This window comes from Rhinolophus ferrumequinum, chromosome 27 (assembly GCF_004115265.2).
Source record: "Rhinolophus ferrumequinum isolate MPI-CBG mRhiFer1 chromosome 27, mRhiFer1_v1.p, whole genome shotgun sequence".
NCBI classification, from domain to species: domain Eukaryota; kingdom Metazoa; phylum Chordata; class Mammalia; order Chiroptera; family Rhinolophidae; genus Rhinolophus; species Rhinolophus ferrumequinum.
The window spans coordinates 12,822,008-12,840,610 of record NC_046310.1 but is presented as its reverse complement, the minus strand read 5'-3'; the positions used below and the strand labels follow the sequence as shown (position 1 = coordinate 12,840,610).

General features: G+C 50.8%; 1 protein-coding gene across 1 annotated transcript in view; it reads left to right on the top strand.

Moving 5' to 3' along the window:
* CAPN8 (calpain 8) overlaps positions 1-18,603 on the top strand; it is a 48,537-nt gene that overhangs the window by 20,362 nt on the left and 9,572 nt on the right. Inside the window, exons 3-12 of the mRNA XM_033099665.1 lie at positions 364-482; positions 1,011-1,144; positions 1,984-2,152; positions 3,144-3,227; positions 4,771-4,856; positions 7,431-7,505; positions 8,252-8,412; positions 11,149-11,324; positions 14,709-14,720; positions 17,805-18,016. Of these exons, the coding sequence (XP_032955556.1) occupies positions 364-482; positions 1,011-1,144; positions 1,984-2,152; positions 3,144-3,227; positions 4,771-4,856; positions 7,431-7,505; positions 8,252-8,412; positions 11,149-11,324; positions 14,709-14,720; positions 17,805-18,016 (1,228 nt within the window). The remainder of the gene's footprint in view (positions 1-363; positions 483-1,010; positions 1,145-1,983; positions 2,153-3,143; positions 3,228-4,770; positions 4,857-7,430; positions 7,506-8,251; positions 8,413-11,148; positions 11,325-14,708; positions 14,721-17,804; positions 18,017-18,603) is intronic.

The following is an 18,603-nucleotide window of genomic DNA, read 5'->3' as shown; positions in this document are numbered from 1 at the left end:
ACCAAATGTTTTTATCAGAGTTGCTAATAAGGAGCCAAAGAGACTGATTTTTGTGTCTTTTGTTTGTTCCTGTCATTTTTTTACTCCACTGGTTGAGTGCTTAGCAGTGTGAAATGGTCAGCATTCAGGAGGCCATAGAGAGGAGCAGAGAACTTTGGATCCAAGTACATGACTTCCAGTGAGACAGCAGGAGCTGACGGCTGCCCTGGACCTTCAGACATGGCAGGAAGAGAGTCTGACTATTTGACTTAGAAGGGACAGGGGTGACATGGGCTCCGGATTGAGTGGGACATTGAGGGTGAACAAAGCAGGGAGCCTGCAGGCCCAGCCTGACCAGTGTGTGTCGTCCATGGCCCGGTGCAGGTGACTGCTGGCTCCTGGCGGCCATTGCCTCCCTCACCTTGAATGAAGAGCTGCTTTACCGGGTGGTCCCCAGGGACCAGAACTTCCAGAAGAGCTACGCGGGAATCTTTCACTTTCAGGTATCGTGCCCTGCTCATGGCTCTTGACACTACTTTCCATGCTCTCTGGTCCCACCCCAGATCTGCTGGCTTGGGAGCGCTGGAGTTGGGGCCCAGTGGCCCCTGTTTTACCAGTCCCTCCAGGAGGTTCTGAGGCACACTGGGGTTTGAGAACCGCTGCTTTCACCCCTCCATCTAGTCACCCACACGTCCGTCCCCCTCCCCTAGGCCTCACGGTCTTGAACAAAGGCTTGGGAGTGAGTGTCATGAGATGTGGGTCCGGGCAGGCCACCCACTACCACCACTGCATGATTCTGGGTAGGTTTTCTTAGCCACAAACTCAGACACTGGACTCGACGTTTCCTGCTTTTTCCAGCCCTTCCTGTGTGCTCGGATCAGTAAGACACGGCGGTTAAGGAGCTTTGAATTCACAAAAGGTCCAATACTGAACACTGATCTTCATAGGGGCGCCTTCTGAGGTCCCCAAAGAGACTCACTCCCTCCGTCAGCTTATTCCCTTGAGCAGCCGCTGTGTTTTCCCGCCCCCAGTTCTGGCAGTATGGAGAGTGGGTGGAGGTGGTCGTGGACGACAGGCTGCCGACCAAGGACGGGCAGCTCCTTTTCCTGCATTCTGAAGAGGGCAGTGAATTCTGGAGCGCCCTGCTGGAGAAAGCCTATGCCAAGTAAGTGGGGCCGTTAGGAGCTAGGGGACCCCACAGCTTTCCTGGACGATCTCACCTGCCCCCTTTCCCAAACTCAAGGTATCATGCCCAAGTCTTTCCCGTCACCTGAACCCCCATGCCTTGTATCCCGCAGTAACCAAGAGAAACAGAAATTTGGGCTAGGGGTTTAAGAACTCAGTTCTGTTCCACATGAATGTGTGAATTGGGGACAAGCCATTTAGTCCCTTGGTGCCTTAGCTTTCTCCTCTTCCAACCCCCGCAGGGCAGTTCTTAGGTCCAAATGAATTTTCCAAAGAATTGTGAAGAAGAAGAAAACCACTCTACTTAGATACCAAACTCAACAAAGGCTATTGATCCTTTGCTCAAGAGTCATTCTCCTTCTCATTGGCATTTGATGTTTAAAGACTTCTTTTGGGTTCTTTTAACTAGTTTCATTTACTGGTACGCTTTCCGGCAACCCCAGTTCCTTTCCAGCCCTATTCCTACAGCAGGCCCCAGGAGATGCTTCTCAGCCTTGAGGGAGGGTCCCCATCATCCCTATTCATGCCTGCAACCCCCAGAATCCCAAGAAGCCAGGGTCAGCTCTGGAAAGGTTGCACATTGCTTTTTCTAGGACGGGATGAGCGGTGGTCTGAGATTCATTCCTGGCAAAGTGCTGAGCTGGCTACGTGAAACTGTGGCCTAATCACCTTCCTGGCCCGTGGCAAAGTTGGCAAAACCCTCCCTTACTTTCCAGAGCACCCCATGTCCTAGCATCGTCCCTGCCCGCACCCACAGGGTTCCCTCACTGGGGTTGCTAATGGCTGTGGTTGATGCATGTTTTCTTTCTTATCCAATAGGCTCAATGGTTCTTATGAGGCTCTCACTGGAGGGTCCACAGTGGAGGGGTTTGAGGATTTCACGGGTGGCATCTCTGAGTTTTATGACCTGAGGAAGCCACCAGCCAACCTGTATCGGATCATCCGGAAGGCCGTCCAGGCGGGGTCGCTGCTGGCTTGCTCTATTGATGTGAGTCAGGACGGATTCTCTTTGTTCCCCTCCCCATGTGTGGGGGGAAGGGACTGGACCGGGGGCGAGAGGCCTCGGAAGGCTTTGGGCCAGAGCACAGCCTGGGACTGAATGGGCAAGTCCGGTGACGTGTTGATCCCCAACACGTGGGAACTGGTTAAGATCTAATAGATGGGTAGGAGTTGGGGTTGGTCTCAGTGTGGGAGCCCTGGTTTTCCCTAATGGTTAGATTCCCTTTGGTACCACGGGCATTGCCCTAAGAATGCAGCCTTGATCCCTGGATCATAGCCCTACCTTTGCTATGACTTTTTGCTAAGTAATCTTGGGATTTGGGGAAAAAAATATGATGATTGACAATACCTGATGGACTTCGAGGTCCCTGAAGAAAAGGGAGGAGGTTCTGAAACCAGGAGTTACGCTCTGTCTGGGGGGTTGGCTGTGTGCATTGCCAAGGTGGCATGGAGGCCACCAGCCCTGTGGTCTGTTATCACCTGCCCCTCTACCTGCTCTTTCTGCCTCTCCTGCCCTTACCTGGTGACTTCAGACATGTGAATGGCATGTCTTTATGAAAATCCTAGCAGGATATGTTATGGCACATTGGGGGTTGGGGTGGTGGATGTGAAAGGACAATTGGGAAACCTGCTCAGTGAAAACAATGGAGAAGCAGGACTTGTCCAGAGCAGTCGTGATGGGTAATTAGTCTTCTTCTTCATGCAGCAACTCTTGGAGAATCAATGACTTCCCAGTTTCCTGTGACATTTTAAAGGCTGGTAATCACATTCCAGGCTTGGCCGCGCACAGCATCCTGCCTGGAACTGCAGGCCTAATTAAAGAGGGGTCGGATGGAGAAGCTCTATCACTGCTGCACCTGCACCCCCGGCCCCACACTAGGGCTCCCGTGGCTGTGTATCATGTCTTTGGAAATAACTGTAGGACCAGCCCCAACAATGTCAGGGGCAGCCACCCTACGTGAACTTTGTTTTCAACCCAGGTCTCCAGTGCAGCCGAAACAGAAGCCATCACCAGACAGAAGCTGGTTAAGAGTCACGCATACTCTGTCACTGGAATCGAGGAGGTAAAATCGAGTGGGGGTGGAGGAAGGCCAAGGTAATAAGTCATGATAATACCGTAAGTCCAGGGCATCCCTCAGAGAAAAGGAGAAGGGATCGCCACCAAGAGTTCCCTTGCCCGGCTGAGGGGCAATCTCTCTTCGGCTGCGTGAAGAAAGCCCCGACACCACGCATGTGTGGTCAGCTTTCGCTCATTACAAGTGTCCTTCTGGCTCTTACCCACTCAGAGCTGGGGAGTGTCACCTTTCAGAGCTATAGCTCGATGGAGTCTAACTAAAAGCAGGCTCTCCTCTGAGAAGTAGCCAGGAAGAGGAAGAAATTTCTGGAGGAAAGCTGTAGAAATTGTCAGTGAGATTCTATGCTCATTCCAAGAAGTGTGACTGTGCAGCTCAAGCCGGGGAAACCCTCAAAGAGAAAAAAGACAGTGATACCTGCCCTGACTTTTCTGGGTGGGTATAATCATGGGAAGGAACACAGGGGTCCTTCACTCTTCAACCCAAGGAGAAAGTGTGAGTTATCATTTTCATTGTTTTTATTTCCTATATTCTGCCTATGCCCCAAAAGGATTTGAGGTGGTTTACAATGAAAAGCACAGGCACAATAAGAACATGCAACGAAGGTAAAACACACCAGACAAACTACACTAGAAACAGTGCAACAGCTGAGAAATTAATTTGCTTTGGCTTTCCTGATGGCCAAGGCAAAGAGGGAAATGCAGTGGGTGTCTCAGCTCTCGTTAGTTATTAAAATGGCATGGGTGTTCATTGCATGTGTTTATGTTTCGTGAATAGGCTCTTTAATCAAGTCCATCCCCAAATACGAATACGTATAAACATTGGGCTAGGGCATGATGGAAGATATAAAGGGAAGTAAGACGCTGAAGTCTCCACGATTCATTGTGTTTGTGTGGGTGTTTGCAAATGCAAGCATGTGGGCTCATAGTGACTGTTCAATAAACAGCAGGGGAAGGCAGCACGTATGGATTTATGAACATAAGGTTTGGAGAGAAAGAGAGTGGGTGCCCCTCCTCCATCTACCGCTTACTAACTAGGTACTCTTGTATAAGTTCACACCTCCCAGTCTCAGATTTTTTGAGCTGTAAAATGAAGAGTATAACAGCGCCGAGCTCCCAGAGTTGTCTTGAGGTTTAAATGAGGCAGTAACTCGTTTGAAATGCTTAGCATTTCCATATGTGGCCAGTCCATATAGTACTTGTGCAGTAAATGTAACTGCTGTGCTATGAGTATTTGTTGGGAGGGCATTTATTATCATTAGGTCTCGTATATTAAGAACAGAGTCAACTATAAAAATCGAAATCCAGATTAAGGCAGACATAAGCTTGTTTCTGTGCTAGACTCACTGTTTATGCAACCAAGTTGTGAAAAATAGAGCAGTTGGCTAGGGCCTGAAAACATATGTCAAAAGCAAACAAAGTGGTTGTTTAGGGACATTTGAAAAACGCAATGCAAATCCTCTGAGGTACAGACATCAATGAGGGACAGCGGGAGGGCACAACTGCAGTTGCTGTTTTGTGTGTGGACCTTGCAGGTGGATTTCCATGGCCGTCCGGAGAAGCTGATCAGACTCAGGAACCCGTGGGGCCAAGTGGAGTGGACGGGAGCCTGGAGTGATGAGTAGGTGCTGTCCTCTCTCCCTGAGTCCTCTCCTCCCTCAGCGGAAAGATGTCCTGCAAAACACACAATCATGATGATGCCACTGATGGTGGCGTGAGTTCAGCAACGCTTTCTGTCCTCAGACGACACAGCTTTTGCAGAAACGAGTAGTAAACGGTCCCAGGCTGGAAAAAGCCAAACAAAACCCACTTAGCTAGTCTTTGATTCTGGATTGGCCTCTTGGCATTTGCAAATTTGGCAGCTTCGTTGAATTTTGCTCAGCGCTGAAGGGTTTGTCTGTTTTCCACCCGCCGCAGGGTGGTGATCCAAAGGTGAGATCGATCACTCACAATCGGATTCTTTCCACTCCACAAACCCTGATCACTCTGACAAAGGCCAAACCCCTCAGCCCCGAGAGGAAATGACACTTAGAAAGTGGAACTCTATCCTGGGAGCCAGCTGGCCGCAGCAGGCAGTGATGAATGGAGTGGCGTGCGTTCTCTCTGGGAGCTCATGATAGGCAGGTATTGATCTTTGCCCGCAAAGCCTTTAATGACCAGACAGGCTCTTCTTGGGCAGGCTTCTGAACCTCGGGGGACAGAAAATCAGTCCGAGATGGTAACTGGCACCGAGGCTTCCCGGGGTGTCCCACAACCGCTGTGCCTGGAATCAATGTCGCTGTGGTGCAGGAGGGTGTTGAAAGCATGGGGCAGTTTCGTCTTAGTCACCACTGCTGGCACAGGGGCAGCGTGTTGACACTGGGAGGAAATCGAATTCACTAGTGTCATTGATGCAGGGCCACCAGAAATGGGAATGCTCATAAAATAACCCCCCTCCCAATATGTTCTTAAACCTTGTGGGTAGCCCACATGCTGTCCTTACTCCGTGATGCCACTAGGGCTTTTGAAGGGAACTTGATAACATTTAAACCGCTCAGAACGGCAATACTTCCCTTCAGGTTTGTGTCATGAGGGGACACGTGACCGTAGAGCCCAGGAGTGGCCTCCTCAATGAAAGATTTTGCATTCGACTGCCCAAGATTAAGCAAAACCCCAAACTCCAGTTCTGCCAACAACCCCAAAGGAATGCCATGGCCGAATGAAATTGAAATCCCAAGTTTTGGCCATTTTAACCAACACCTGTTTACCAAGTTGCCAAGGGGCTTATTTGCCTTTCTCTCCTTTCCCTGATGCCACCCAGTCTCTAACGAGCTGGGACAGGTCCAAAGGTGGTGGGGTGACTGGCTTGGGGTGTGAGTGTGTGTGTGTGTGACTGCGTGTGAGTGTTGTGAGTGTGTATGAGTGTGTGAGTGTGAGTGTGTGTGAGTGTGTGTGTGTGAGTGTGTGTGAGTGTGTGAGTGTGAGTGTGTGTGTGTGCGTGTTGTGAGTGTGTGTGAGTGAGTGTGTGTGAGTGTGTGTGTGAGTGTTTGTGTGTGTGAGTGTGTGTGTGAGTGTGTGTGTGTGAGTGTGTGTGTGACTGAGTGTGAGTGTGTGTGAGTGTGTGTGTGTGAGTGTGAGTGTGTGTGTGCACGTGCGCGCTGTTGGGGGCAGAGGGCATTGCATCACTGAGGTAACATCTCTAGGCTCAGCCCAATGTCTAGTTAAATTAAATAATATTTTTTCTTTCAAAAACCAACTGGAAAGTTAAGATCAGATCTAGAATTCTCCAAGTTGTCCCCTAATCTTTGTTTATAACAAGCACCGTCTGAGATGTGGCTCTGATCCAGTCAATGTTTCGATGATTTAAAGAGGCCCGGGGAGCTCTCCTGCTTGGTCCCTTGGGGGCTCTTAGAGGCTGGGCGTGGGTGTGCCCCAGCTTTTACGCAGGGAAGGGGAGGCATTCACATTTTGCAGAAAGCATTCAGGAAAGAGTTTTTAAAAAGATGGATCTTGATATTGCTCAGTTATGTAGACCTTGCATGCATAGTTCAGGAAAACCCAACTTTGTAAAGGGCAGGTAGATGGAGATGGCATTTGAACCACGTCTGTGGGTATTGCCACAGAAAGTCCACCAGCAGGAGGCCTCACGGGGTGACAGTGCCTTAGGGACCTGGCCTGAGTGTCATTTTTGCTATCTCAGGCAGTGGACCATGGCTGTGTGGCCAGAGATGGTCAGACCCTCTCATAATATCTTCCACCCAGACTGATAGATAAGCCAGAATGACAGCTGACTAACTGATAATTGATATCATGCCTTTCTGTGACAGGCCTCTTGCGTGGCCTCTCAGACTCCCCCATTCCTGTGATTGGGGGCCTGGGAGCCCTAATTAGAAATGTAAAAATTGCCTGGAGAGTAAGTGTAGGGCACGACCATGGTATTATATTCCTGCTGCATGTCTGGGGTCGCCTTGCTAGTGGCCGTGGTGCAGTCCATGTTCCCAGCCTGCGTGCCCTCCCTGCGCTCTGTACTCTCCCCATGCTCTCTGTTGTGCCTTTCCTCCCAGCTTTTTAAAAAAATTTCTTTTCGTATCCCATTTCAGGTCTTTGGGGGGAAGTTTAGTTGCAGTGAACAGCTTGCATCACAACTAATCCTTCAGGAATGAAAACTTCTGTTTCATTTCAAAAAATGTTTAAATTTTATTGTTTTTCCCCCCAGTGCACCAGAGTGGAATTACATAGATCCCAGGCAGAAAGAAGAGCTGGACAAGAAAGCCGAGGATGGGGAGTTTTGGTGAGAGAGTTGTCTACGGGAGAGCAGGCCCTCAGCTCTGGATTCACTGCCAGTTCAGACGTGGGGCGGCATCGCTCTAGATGTCCCAGAAATCCGACATGGTTCCCAGCCGGGGCGGGGCTTTCATTCTTCTCCCCTTTTTTACCCAGCATATAATTCGACCTCTATGCCAGCCTGTCTCACGCATTGAAACCACCATACCTGGGCCCTCATCACGGATGAGCTCTCAGCCTGTCTTCTTCACTTTCTGTTTCTTTTCAATGAAATAAGAGCACTCCTCCTTCTTTAATCTGAGATTTAGCTTACCATCGAAATAGGATAACTTCCTTCGTGGGTGGGCTAAAGAAGATAATGACACCCCTTGAAGATGACATGGCTTAGCAATCCTCTCTCTGCTGGACATCGGGCAGAATTAAATAGGAGGAAACCTCTTGTAGACTTAGATGTAACCCAGCCTGGAGGGAGGGGCTTTGCTGGGGTTGCCCTCCTGGGGTCTCTGCCAGGTTATGGTTCATTCTCGTTGCTTGGCTGGTTAGACATGTGTGAGGCGGACTCTCTAGTAAGAACGGACCCGCTCACAATAGTGAGCACATCGGACAATGGTCCCTGAGCATGGTATCAGTGGTCTGTGGAAAAGATCAGCACATGGCCTTTGCTCTTCCCCTGGACCCAGTAGGCATGACCTTCCATCACCTTTCCAGCCCAGATCCCTTGACGGAGAGCTCTCTGGTCCCTCTGTCCCCTAGGATGTCTTTTTCGGATTTCTTGAGGCAATTCTCTCGGCTGGAGATCTGCAACCTGTCCCCAGACTCCCTGAGCAGTGAGGAAGTGCACAAATGGAATCTGGTCCTGTTCAATGGCCGCTGGACACGGGGCTCCACGGCTGGCGGCTGCCAGAACTACCCAGGTGAGGGGAAGGGCTGCCTGGGCATCCCCCTCCTGGGGGTCCTCCCCCGAGCTGGGTGTCTATAGGTTCATCTCTGGGCAGCGCCTTTGCACTCTGTTCTCTGGCTCTTGGGTACCCCCTGGAGACCCTGGTCCCCCCTGGAGCTTGGAAGCCAGGGTGGCAGGCTCTGCAGCCCCTCAGCTGAGGGCTGAGCTCAGGTAACACCATTCTTCAGCTTTTATGTGTTCATACTGTCCCTGCTTCACCCACTTGCCCCCTGCCCCCCAAAGACGTGCTCCTTCTTAGTAACTGTGCTCCTGGCATGAAGGCTTCCTGTTCATTTCCACCTGACCTCGCTGACTGGTACCCATCCTGCTGAGCTCTGGGGCGGAGAGACGGATGGGGTGCTAGAGGGACACGGGCGCCACTTCTGCTGTTTTCAGCTGACTGCGTCCATCCGCGCAGCCGTTTTGCTCTGTGTTTGCACGTGAGTCGGAGGTGGAGGGGCCTGGACACGTGGGTCAGGGATGGCCGCACACAGGGCCTGTGACGGCCGGTCCTTGCTCTCGTGGGAGTCATGGGGGCGTCTTCCCTGCTGGTGTGGCTAGCCTGGTGCAAACCATTGCTTCTGCACTAACCTCACCTTAGTAAAGGTGGGAAGCCCCTCGTTCACCGCAGATCACTAACACGGACACATATAGGCTCCTCCTAGATCACATCAGCTGAGGCAGCACCTAAAGAAGAAATTCTGGAAAAATCGACCCCACATCTCTGAGGAAAAGGAAGGAAAGCAAAACCCACTCCCTCCACTCTCCACCTTCCCGGGCCCGGGCTCCCTCCCAGTCTATGGTGACATGTTGATTGACAGAAACTGTAAGCACGGGACAGGGCCTCCTGCTTTCTTCTCACACAGAGCCAACCGCAGGGCTGTGCTCAGGTCTGAGGAAGCGGGTTATAATAAAATCCCACACGAGCACAGGCCTGGGTCTGGACCAGCTCTCTCCTTCCTGCATCCCCCATCCAACCCACGGCGCCCATCTCTGGCGGCAGAGATCACTGCTGAGCAGAGAGAAAGAAGGCGAGGTCCCTTCCGGCCACTGTCATTCAGCCTACCAGCTGTGGGACCCTGGGAGGATCCCTTTGCTGAGCTTTAGTTTCCTAATCCTCAAAAATGGAGCGATAATACCCAGGCTTTGGAAACGGCGAGTGTTATACAAATGGGATGTATTATTTTTATGGCCCATTCTCATCCTCCAGTTCTGGCTGAGGAGTAAACAAAAACTGTAGAGATTGCCGTCATGTTGCATGTGGGAGAAATTAAAACAGGCTCGCCATTAGCAAGTGCTTAGGAAATGCATAGTGAATTTGCATGGATCATTTTGGGAGCTCAGAACTGCAGGGGTTGCCTGAGGTATGTGTAAGCGCTAAGTCACATCTGTACTGCCCGCCAACTAGCTGTCGGGGAGAGATGGATGGTTCCTGCCCTTTGGTAATGATGGAAGTATAGAAGAATACAGAACTGTCTCTGGCTCCTCTGGAATCTGCACATATTTGGCTATAAGATCCCACGTGCTTGTGCCCCAAAATAAAAGAATCAGAAAGTAGAGATTTTGGGAAGAGGGAATTGAATAAATAATCTGATTGTTAAGAGAAAAATAATAATCAGCGACTCATGGTCACCTGTGAATGCATTGTTATTTCATCAAGTTGGACACTTATTGAGAGACGATAAGAACCCCCCTTTTCCCCATTCCTTTTCTTCCCCCAGGGCACGTCATTATTGAAATTGTCGAGGCTCTGGCGCGGAAATGCTTGTCAGGCTCGTCTTCTTCAATTATGTTCTGCCACTTGACTATCATAGAATTGCTGTGTGCCCTGAGATGACTCATTTGACCTCTCTGTGCCTTGGCTAGTATAATCACTGTGTTGAAAGATTATTCAAAAAATCATATTTGAAATGAAGCCGTCTTTTAAAATATCCATAGGTGGTGTGTCAGGCATCCTTCTTAATTGCCAATTATTATTCCTCATGCATTATGAAGTGACTTACTCTTGAAGGGAGCACATCTCATCTGTGGGCTACAAATGCTAAAACCATCCAGGGGGGCCCGTGGGCTGATGGATAGAGGATCAGCAATTAGGGCAGCTTCGGGCTGTGGTCTGAAGCTGGGGCCTGTCTGAGGGAGAACACATGGCTATCCGGCGGCAGTTTCCGGGGGCAAGAGTGGTTGTCTTCGTATCTTCATAGCCTGTCAACAGACACCCAGGCAGCAAGTCTCCCCTGGACTACATTCTCATCAGTCCCAGGAACATACATCCTTTTTACCCAGAGATTTCCATTTCTCTAGGAGGTGGGTCTGTCTTCATAGGCCAGGAGCTGAGACCGTGTAGATGTCCGCCATTTCTCCAGGAAGACCTGGAAGTTACTTCCTAGGGGGACCCAGTGTAGCCTGAGGCCATGGGACCTTGAATATCCTCCAGTCAAGCATGTCTGGCCTCCTCATTGACCGAAGGGACATGTGCAAAGCTTCCGAATGCTATGGGATGTGTCTGCGGGTGTGTGGGTGGGGTCGGGAGCTAGAGGAAAATGCCTGACCTCCTTGTAAAGAAAACTTGCCCAGGCAGCTTACCAGGCAGAATTTGCCCAGATTGTTGCTGTCTTTGGGATGATCAAGATTCTTCCCTCTCATTTTATTCTTCCCCGGCTCCTCACCACCCCCACCATGGGGGGAACCACCACCTTCTGGTGACTTCCAGCCACTTACTGGACCAATCCCCAGTTCAAAATCCATTTGGCCGAGGTGGACGACCACCAAGAAGAGGGCGTCGGTGACCCCTGCTGTACGGTGCTGCTGGGTCTGATGCAGAAGAATCGCAGACGACAGAAGAGGCTCGGACAGGGCTTGCTGAGCATCGGCTATGCCATGTACAAGGTACTCCTGAGCTGGGGTCAGCCTTCCTTGCACACGTGGTGTCTTTGGTCGGAATATCTGGGCCAGTAGTTGGAGTGCACCTTTCCTATTGCTTAAGTATTCGTAATCAAGCATTCTCCGTCTCTCCTAATGCCCTTTCCAGTGCCTTACTGAGGTCCGAATTCCACAGTTAGAGATTCATTCCTATGGCTTAATCTCTGCTGTTAACATGAGCTGCATGGTGCATTAATCTTTGCCTGTCACTGAGCGCTTAGTGTAAACATGGTTATTAGACTCTTTCCAGGTGTAGGCTTCTCAGGGGACAGGAGCCAAGAACATGGGGCCCAGGCACATGAGGGAACACAGAGAGTATGAGGGGCATTACAGAATGGGGGAAGGGGGGCTGGGCATGGATCCAAAGACCAACACCCTTTTCTACCTGGGCAACCGTGAGACACTAGTTGGAACACACAGGGATGAGCGAGGTGAGGGAAGCCACCTACATGGCCATTTTCAGCGCTGGTGTTTCTGGACTGGGGACCACAACTGGCTCTGGTCTCAGGCTGAAGTGCCAGGCTCAATATGCCAATTTGCACTGGTAACCACCCCTCTGTGGATTTCACAGCCTCACAGATATGTTAAAGCAAGACCCCTGGGTCTTGGTAAGCCTAGTCAGGAACAAATTGGAATCCACTTTTTTAGACAGGCCAAGACTCCTTATAACAAATTCTGGAGGGATTCGTGATGGCTGTCTTTAAACAATTTCGGTAAAAATGAATTTCTTGGGAAAAATACAATTCTAATCAGGGAGACCAAGAGTTGGCTGGAGGCCCAACATCTCAGTATAAATTACTGCACGAAAATGAAGTGTTGTAATAAGAAACCAGTAAGGAAAAGGGCAATTGTCAAGTTCGTACCACCTCCAGCCCCTTTCTTTCTCTTAGTTTGGAACTTAGGGCTTTAGAGTTTAGGGTGCATGGATGTGTGTGTAATTTTTGTTGGAACAACCTTGCTGCTTGATGGCAGGAGAAAAGAATTTCAAATAAATAAGCTCCAGTTCTACTCCTGATTAGCTTGTCCTTCCCCACCTAGAATGTAAATAGCACTAAATTAGAGCCTTTGCTTCTGGGGATAAAAACATGGGAAAGCACTTACTGTATGTGTATCAATGCAACATGTTTTAATGAGCATTTACTATGTGCTAGGTGCAGTGCAGAAAGCTGAGACACAGAGGAATGGCACATGGTTGCTGCTTTCAAGGTGCTCACAGTCTAGGGAGGAAATCAGACAGTCAACTGACTGCAGGGCAGCTCAGATCTGCTATGATGGGTCCATCCTGGTGAGCGCAAATCTCCTCAGATAGCGACAGCTTCATGGAGGAGGAGACTTTTGATCAGGGTTTCAATGATGAGCTGGATTTTAAAGGTGGAGAAGGGAGAGCATTCCAGCCAGAGGGGGTACCACGTGTTTCTTGACAGCAGGAAAGTCAGTAATGGTTTTGGAGAGCAGGTAGTAGGTGGGCTCCTCAGGTACTGTGGCCACCAGTTCTTCATCCACTGGCCCTACCTTATGTAACCCAATCAGCAAAGCCTCTTCCAAATGGACATGAACTACCACACTGAGATAGGTTGGTTGGCATGGCGTTTGCTCTCATAAATTATATATATATAGATACACATAGCATGTCAATTTTTCGGACATCAAATTATAGCTGCTTATAAAATAACCCCATGCATGTGATCTGTGGACCTTCTTGTGATTGGAGGCATAAAATTTAGAGCATGACATCTGTGAACACAAGCAGTTTTAATTAGGTTGAGTGGGGGTGTATAGGGTTATAGCGAGCACCTGGGGTTGTAGGGAGTACCTGGGATTATTGGGGGTAACAGGGCTTGTAGAGAGGGATCGTAGGGGGTACTGTCCTCTGACTCCTGTAACCCCCTCCTCTGGCTCTAACTATCTGCAAAGGGAGACTGGTTTGAGGTTGAAAACCTGACCCTGATTGAGAAGCAGCCAGAAACCCCGAAGGCTAAAGAACGCCACCTGTCTGGCCTTCTATCTCTTCCGTTATCTTCCTACAGTGACAACAGGCTTCTGCCAGGCAGGCCTGCCGTTTGCATTTAGGATCCTGCATTTCAAAGGTGACTGTAAGGTGCCATCTGTCAATGGGCCAGGGCTAAGGCCAGCTGGCTCAGCTCTCGGCCAGTGACTCCGGGCAGGGTGGATCCAGTGCCAGCGGCAGTGGGCGCGTGTTGATGGGAAAGGCAGCCAAGGTAGTTGGGAGAGTCCCTGCCAGGGGTTGAGGGGAGAGGCAGATACCAGGAGGACCTCTGCTCTCCTAGACAGCCGGGACCTCTGCATGGGTGATTTGGGTTTCAACTCAACGTTAGGGGAGCCACAGTGACCCTGGACTTTCCTACCTCGGCTGACAAGTACAAATAGAGGCTCCAGAGTGAGGAGGCCCGCTGATCCAAACTTTCCCTAATTTCTTTTTTTTCCAGAGCTGTAGGCAGTTACCCATGGACCTAAGCCATAAACAACTCCCTTCACGCTTTTCTGGTCAAAAGAGCCTGTAAAGCAGGGGCAAAGGGAGAAAGTGACAGAGGGGGCTTGAACCCTCTTCTCTACCCTGGCCTGGAGGGTTCCCTTTGCCTCTGAAAGCTGGTTTCCTGTGTGAGTCAGCATGTCCAGTGGCAGATAATAAAGCCTAAGTCTACCTCGGTTAGCGAAAAAGGAATTCACCAGCTCACGTCACCAAATCCAGGGGAACACAGGTCATCTGGAACAAGGGGCCTGGATGCTATCAGGCCCCCTTCTATCCGCGTGCATGTCCTCTCTGCTGTTACTGCTGTTCTCCTGGTCTAGTTTTCTTCACAGCACCTGTAATATCACAGCATAACAGAAGGGGTTCTTTTCCCTAAGTTCCAATTCAAAATTCCTAGAGAAGTCTCTGATGGACGCTGCTCGGTCACGTGACTTTTCTTGAACCAGTCGCTGTAGCCAGGGGCAAGCTAAAGTATGGCTCAAGTTGTTGAGTGAGGTCCCGTTTCTGAGCCCCCCTTGATCGGGAGGCCAGGTCTATCGGTCTGGAAAATGTCAGTGCTCATTGAAACCCCAAGGTTATGACCCCTAAAGAATTTCGGATCCTGAGAGATCATACAACTACAAAATAAAGTGACAAAGTCGAACCTTTTTTCTTTCCTTTCAGATTTCTAGGGCTCAGTAGCCTACAGATGGCCTTGAAATTCCTCAGTGACGTTCCAGTTTCAGCAATACTGACTAGTCTCACACTTTAGCATGAACTTCCTCCCCAGTGGCCCAGGATTGTACAGTCTGGAGAGGGGTGGGTGCAAAGGCACAAAGGGGGGACTCTCAGGTGACCTGCTCTTTTCTTCTGTCCTGTAGGTCCCCAAAGAGGTATGTGAGTGCTGGCAGAGATGGCCTTCCTTTGGTAAGACATAGTTTGGCTGCCTTCTCCGATGAGCGTGCAGCAGCATGTGCTTCCTTTGATGGCAGCCGGTTCTCCCACAAACAGACTCCCACATGATCCGGTGAGCTGATAACCCTGACCGCTGGTAAAGACAGTCTTGAGTCCCACCTGCCAGCCCCCGTGGAAGGGGACAGTGGTGACCTTTGCCCCCTGTGTGCCTGGTGGTCCAATCCGAACAAGATAATTATAGCACAATTTAGGCTTCTCTTCACCTAGCCAACAGAAATAAATGGCCTGATCTCCGATAAGAAAAGGAAGGACCAACTTTATCTTTTTGGCTCCTGGCTCTTCCTGTGCCTCCTGAGTGATTTACAACTAGGCTAAAGAGATATATCTCATCACTGTCATACTTATATCTGGGGTTTCCTGCGCCATTCCAGGCTTAACCCGGCTATGCCACTTGTCTCGGGCCAGTGGAAGGGAGGAGCCCCAGGCAGCCCTCCTGGGGAGGGCACTGGCATGGCTCTATGGCAACCAACACAGAGTCAAGCCCCAGTTTGTTCTGGCCTCGTGAGCCTCTGGTCACATGTTGGAGATACCTGGGGAGCTTTTAAAATTTGTCCCAGTCTGAGTGAGTGAGTGTGGCTGTGAGTGGCCCAGCAGTGGAAGGGCGCCCTGTCCAGGGTGGGTCCCGCCTGGCGCCCTCAGCTGCCTGGAGAGGCTGCGGCCATCAGAGACCTTGAACTGGAGTCAGTGGTTGGGAAAGAATGATCTTACTTGGTTTTATTCATCTTTCTGAAATGTATATAGAACTCACACTTATTTCAGTGTTTAATATTAGAAGGGATTTGGGTCTTTGTTTCGAATTTTGGTGATGTTTTTGTGACCAGAAATAGGCCGTAGAAAAACTTAACTCTTGTTTCTATCAATGAGCCCAGTGTAACATTGATTTTGTTGTATTTCGTTTCACTGAAAGTCAGTGTATAAGAACCTATTGACGACATTGAGGACTTACTGTGTGTCAGAACCTCTGGGGTGACTCCAATGTGTAGCCGAGGTTCAGAACCTCTGTTCTGAGTGGGGCTCCCCCAGTTGGAGGCAGGTGCACTAAATATGTAGAGGCGTGTTTGCCCTGCTACAGTTTTAACGCTGTTCTCTCAGGTTTTCATGCTTGGCCAGGGATGTAGCATGTGGCAATGAGGTCCAAACTCGTAGGCTCCATCCTTGCCTTGCACCAAGGCTGCAGACTACTGGTCTACCTGCTCGTTGGCAGACGAATGCATGCTATTGATTACGGAGGTAACGAATAAGGGAGCATGGATGGTCTGGAACACACACCTCTTCACTGCTGGAAAATAGTGAAATCCAAACCTGAGCTACGTCTGGTGGATGGTGGGTCCCATCAGAAACGTCCCATTTACATGAGAGACGTCATATGTGTACAGAGTGGATCTTCCCCCAACAGCACCTACCAGTGCCTTCAATGTTTCATCGTTCATCTTGTAGGCTTGGCAAGTGCCAGTGGGTCAACAGTTCTCAAACCACTGCCTTAGAACCCCCGGGGGTGGGGGGCGGGGCTTGTTAAAGCACAGATTGCTCGGCTCCACCCCCTAGAGTTTCTGAGTTTGTAGGTCCTGAGAATTTACATTTCTAACAAGTTTCCCAGGGAAGCTTATGCTGGTCCTGGGCCCACACTTTGAGAACCCCCCTCAGTGAAACCTGTTCGACCCCCTTCCTGTGTTTTCCCCCCACCCCAGCTGGGCTATGCCAAGGGAAGATGTGAGGGTCAGGGGTCTGGGGGGTTCTTTTGGAGTCCCTGGTAGAATAGAGGGGACCCCGGTCTTGCCTCAATGTCCTCCAGTTCCTACTCTGGCCTTCCAAGCAGGAATTCTCTAGTTGGTCCCACCCCTGGGTTCTTGCAAGAATTCGGTTTTCCCCTTTCTCAGCCTAACCCAGATTAGTGTGCTTCTCCACTTCAGCCCACTGAGTACTTTCTCCTGCTGGTTTCCCTGCTGCCTCCCCTTGCTATCCTCAGGGATGGCAAGAATGACATTGAAGTCCGTGACACTTAGACCTTGCCCACGGCCTTGCTGGCCATCCTTGGCATTCTCCTGGCCAGACTGTAAACACTTTCAGGGGACTCCCCAGTGCTGTGGCTGCCCTTGGTCAGCAGGGGCTGACTGGGCGATCCCCATGAAGTCCTGACCAGGGCAGTGGGGGCAGGTGGCCCTGCTTTCTCCCCTGCTTAGCAGACCTATGATCCAAAGAGGATCTGGAGACCGTGAATGGACACTGTCCACTCTGGGGTGGGCATCTGGCTGCGGGTCACCCAGAAGTCACAGTCTTTGCCTCTTATCAGCACCTGCCCTCTGTCCCAGGCATCTTGATGAAGATTGGTCATAAAGACACAGTCTGTGGGAGGCTTAATTACAGCAATAATAACATTGACACCTGTGTTTTCGAAGCTCTCTGTCGTCGCTAATTAGCCTGTGTCATAAGCTGACAGCCTCCCTCTCCCTGCAGCAAACAGATGGGTCATGGGGAGCAACTTCCCCTTTCTGAGGAGACACAGGGCCCAGAGGGAGGCCTGGCGGCCGCCTCCCCTCTGTCTGTCTCCTTCGGAGCTGCCTCTGGCTGCTTCTGCTTAAGGAGCAGGATTTAAACTCACTTCTCCAGCCACAGGCCTGTACTGAGGTTCTCAGTGCCACGCCCCCGGAACAGCCACAGGATAAGAGTTGGATTTAGCGAGTGGGTGATTCTTGAAGACAAATACCCAGAGGGAAGCTGGGCACACACTAGAAACCCTGCTGTCGGACCCTTTGTTTTAACTGGGAAGAGGGCGAGGTCACAAGGTCAAGGTCAATGCCTGAGACAGGGCCTGGCTCCCAGAAGGTGCTCTGAAGACACTTGCTGATCAACACCCCCTGAGTTCAGGACAGAAGCCAAGGCATCCTGATTCTTAGCCCAGCATTGGACGTCACGTCACTCCTCCCTAAATCAGAATGACATAACCAAGCTCGCTAGCCCTCATGTTTCAGGGGACTTGACTCTGCCTGTCGCTCTCTGTGCAGATGGAGAATCACACGGACATGCACCTGGGCCAGCACTTCTTCCTGGGCCACCAGCCAGCAGCCCGCTCCAGCACCTACGTCAACCTGCGGGAGGTCTCAGCCCGGGCCCGGCTCCCCCCCGGGGAGTACGTGGTGGTGCCGTCCACCTTCGAGCCCTTCCAGGATGGAGACTTCTGCCTGCGGGTGTTCTCAGAGAAGAAGGCCCAGGCCCAGTGTGTGTTCTTTCCCTCTGTGAGCGTGGGAGTGTCCGGGTACCCGGGGTGGCAGAGGACTGGGGCCCTGTCGCTGTGAGTGACCCACCTCAGCTCCCAGCTGGTGCTTTCCAGAAGAAATGTATAAAAGGTCCCAAGGGCCTTTTGCCGGGTATCCCCCTACTGCCCCTCTACTTTGGTCTATAGGATACTGGGGAATTTTCTTTAAAAAAAGGTCAAGGCTGGAGAGAAGGGACACGAGTAACTGCCTGATCAGAGGGTTTTCCTCCCAGCAGGGTGGGTATGTGAGGCCCACAGAGTAGGGCCCAGAGAGCACCACTTCCTCCCCTTATACACATACACACACCACACACATGTACACACATGCATACATACACACCACCTGTGCACACATACTACACACACATACTCACACACACACGATACCACAGACCACATACACGCATGCGTGCATACATGGGCTATAAGTTTGCCAGCTCATTCCCCGGAAGCCATGTCAACAGGGACTCCCAGCTGGGCTCCCAGGGAAGAGAACAGTAGTAACTAGGGCCGGGTGGGAGGGATTCTTCAGAAGGGTGGGCCGCCAG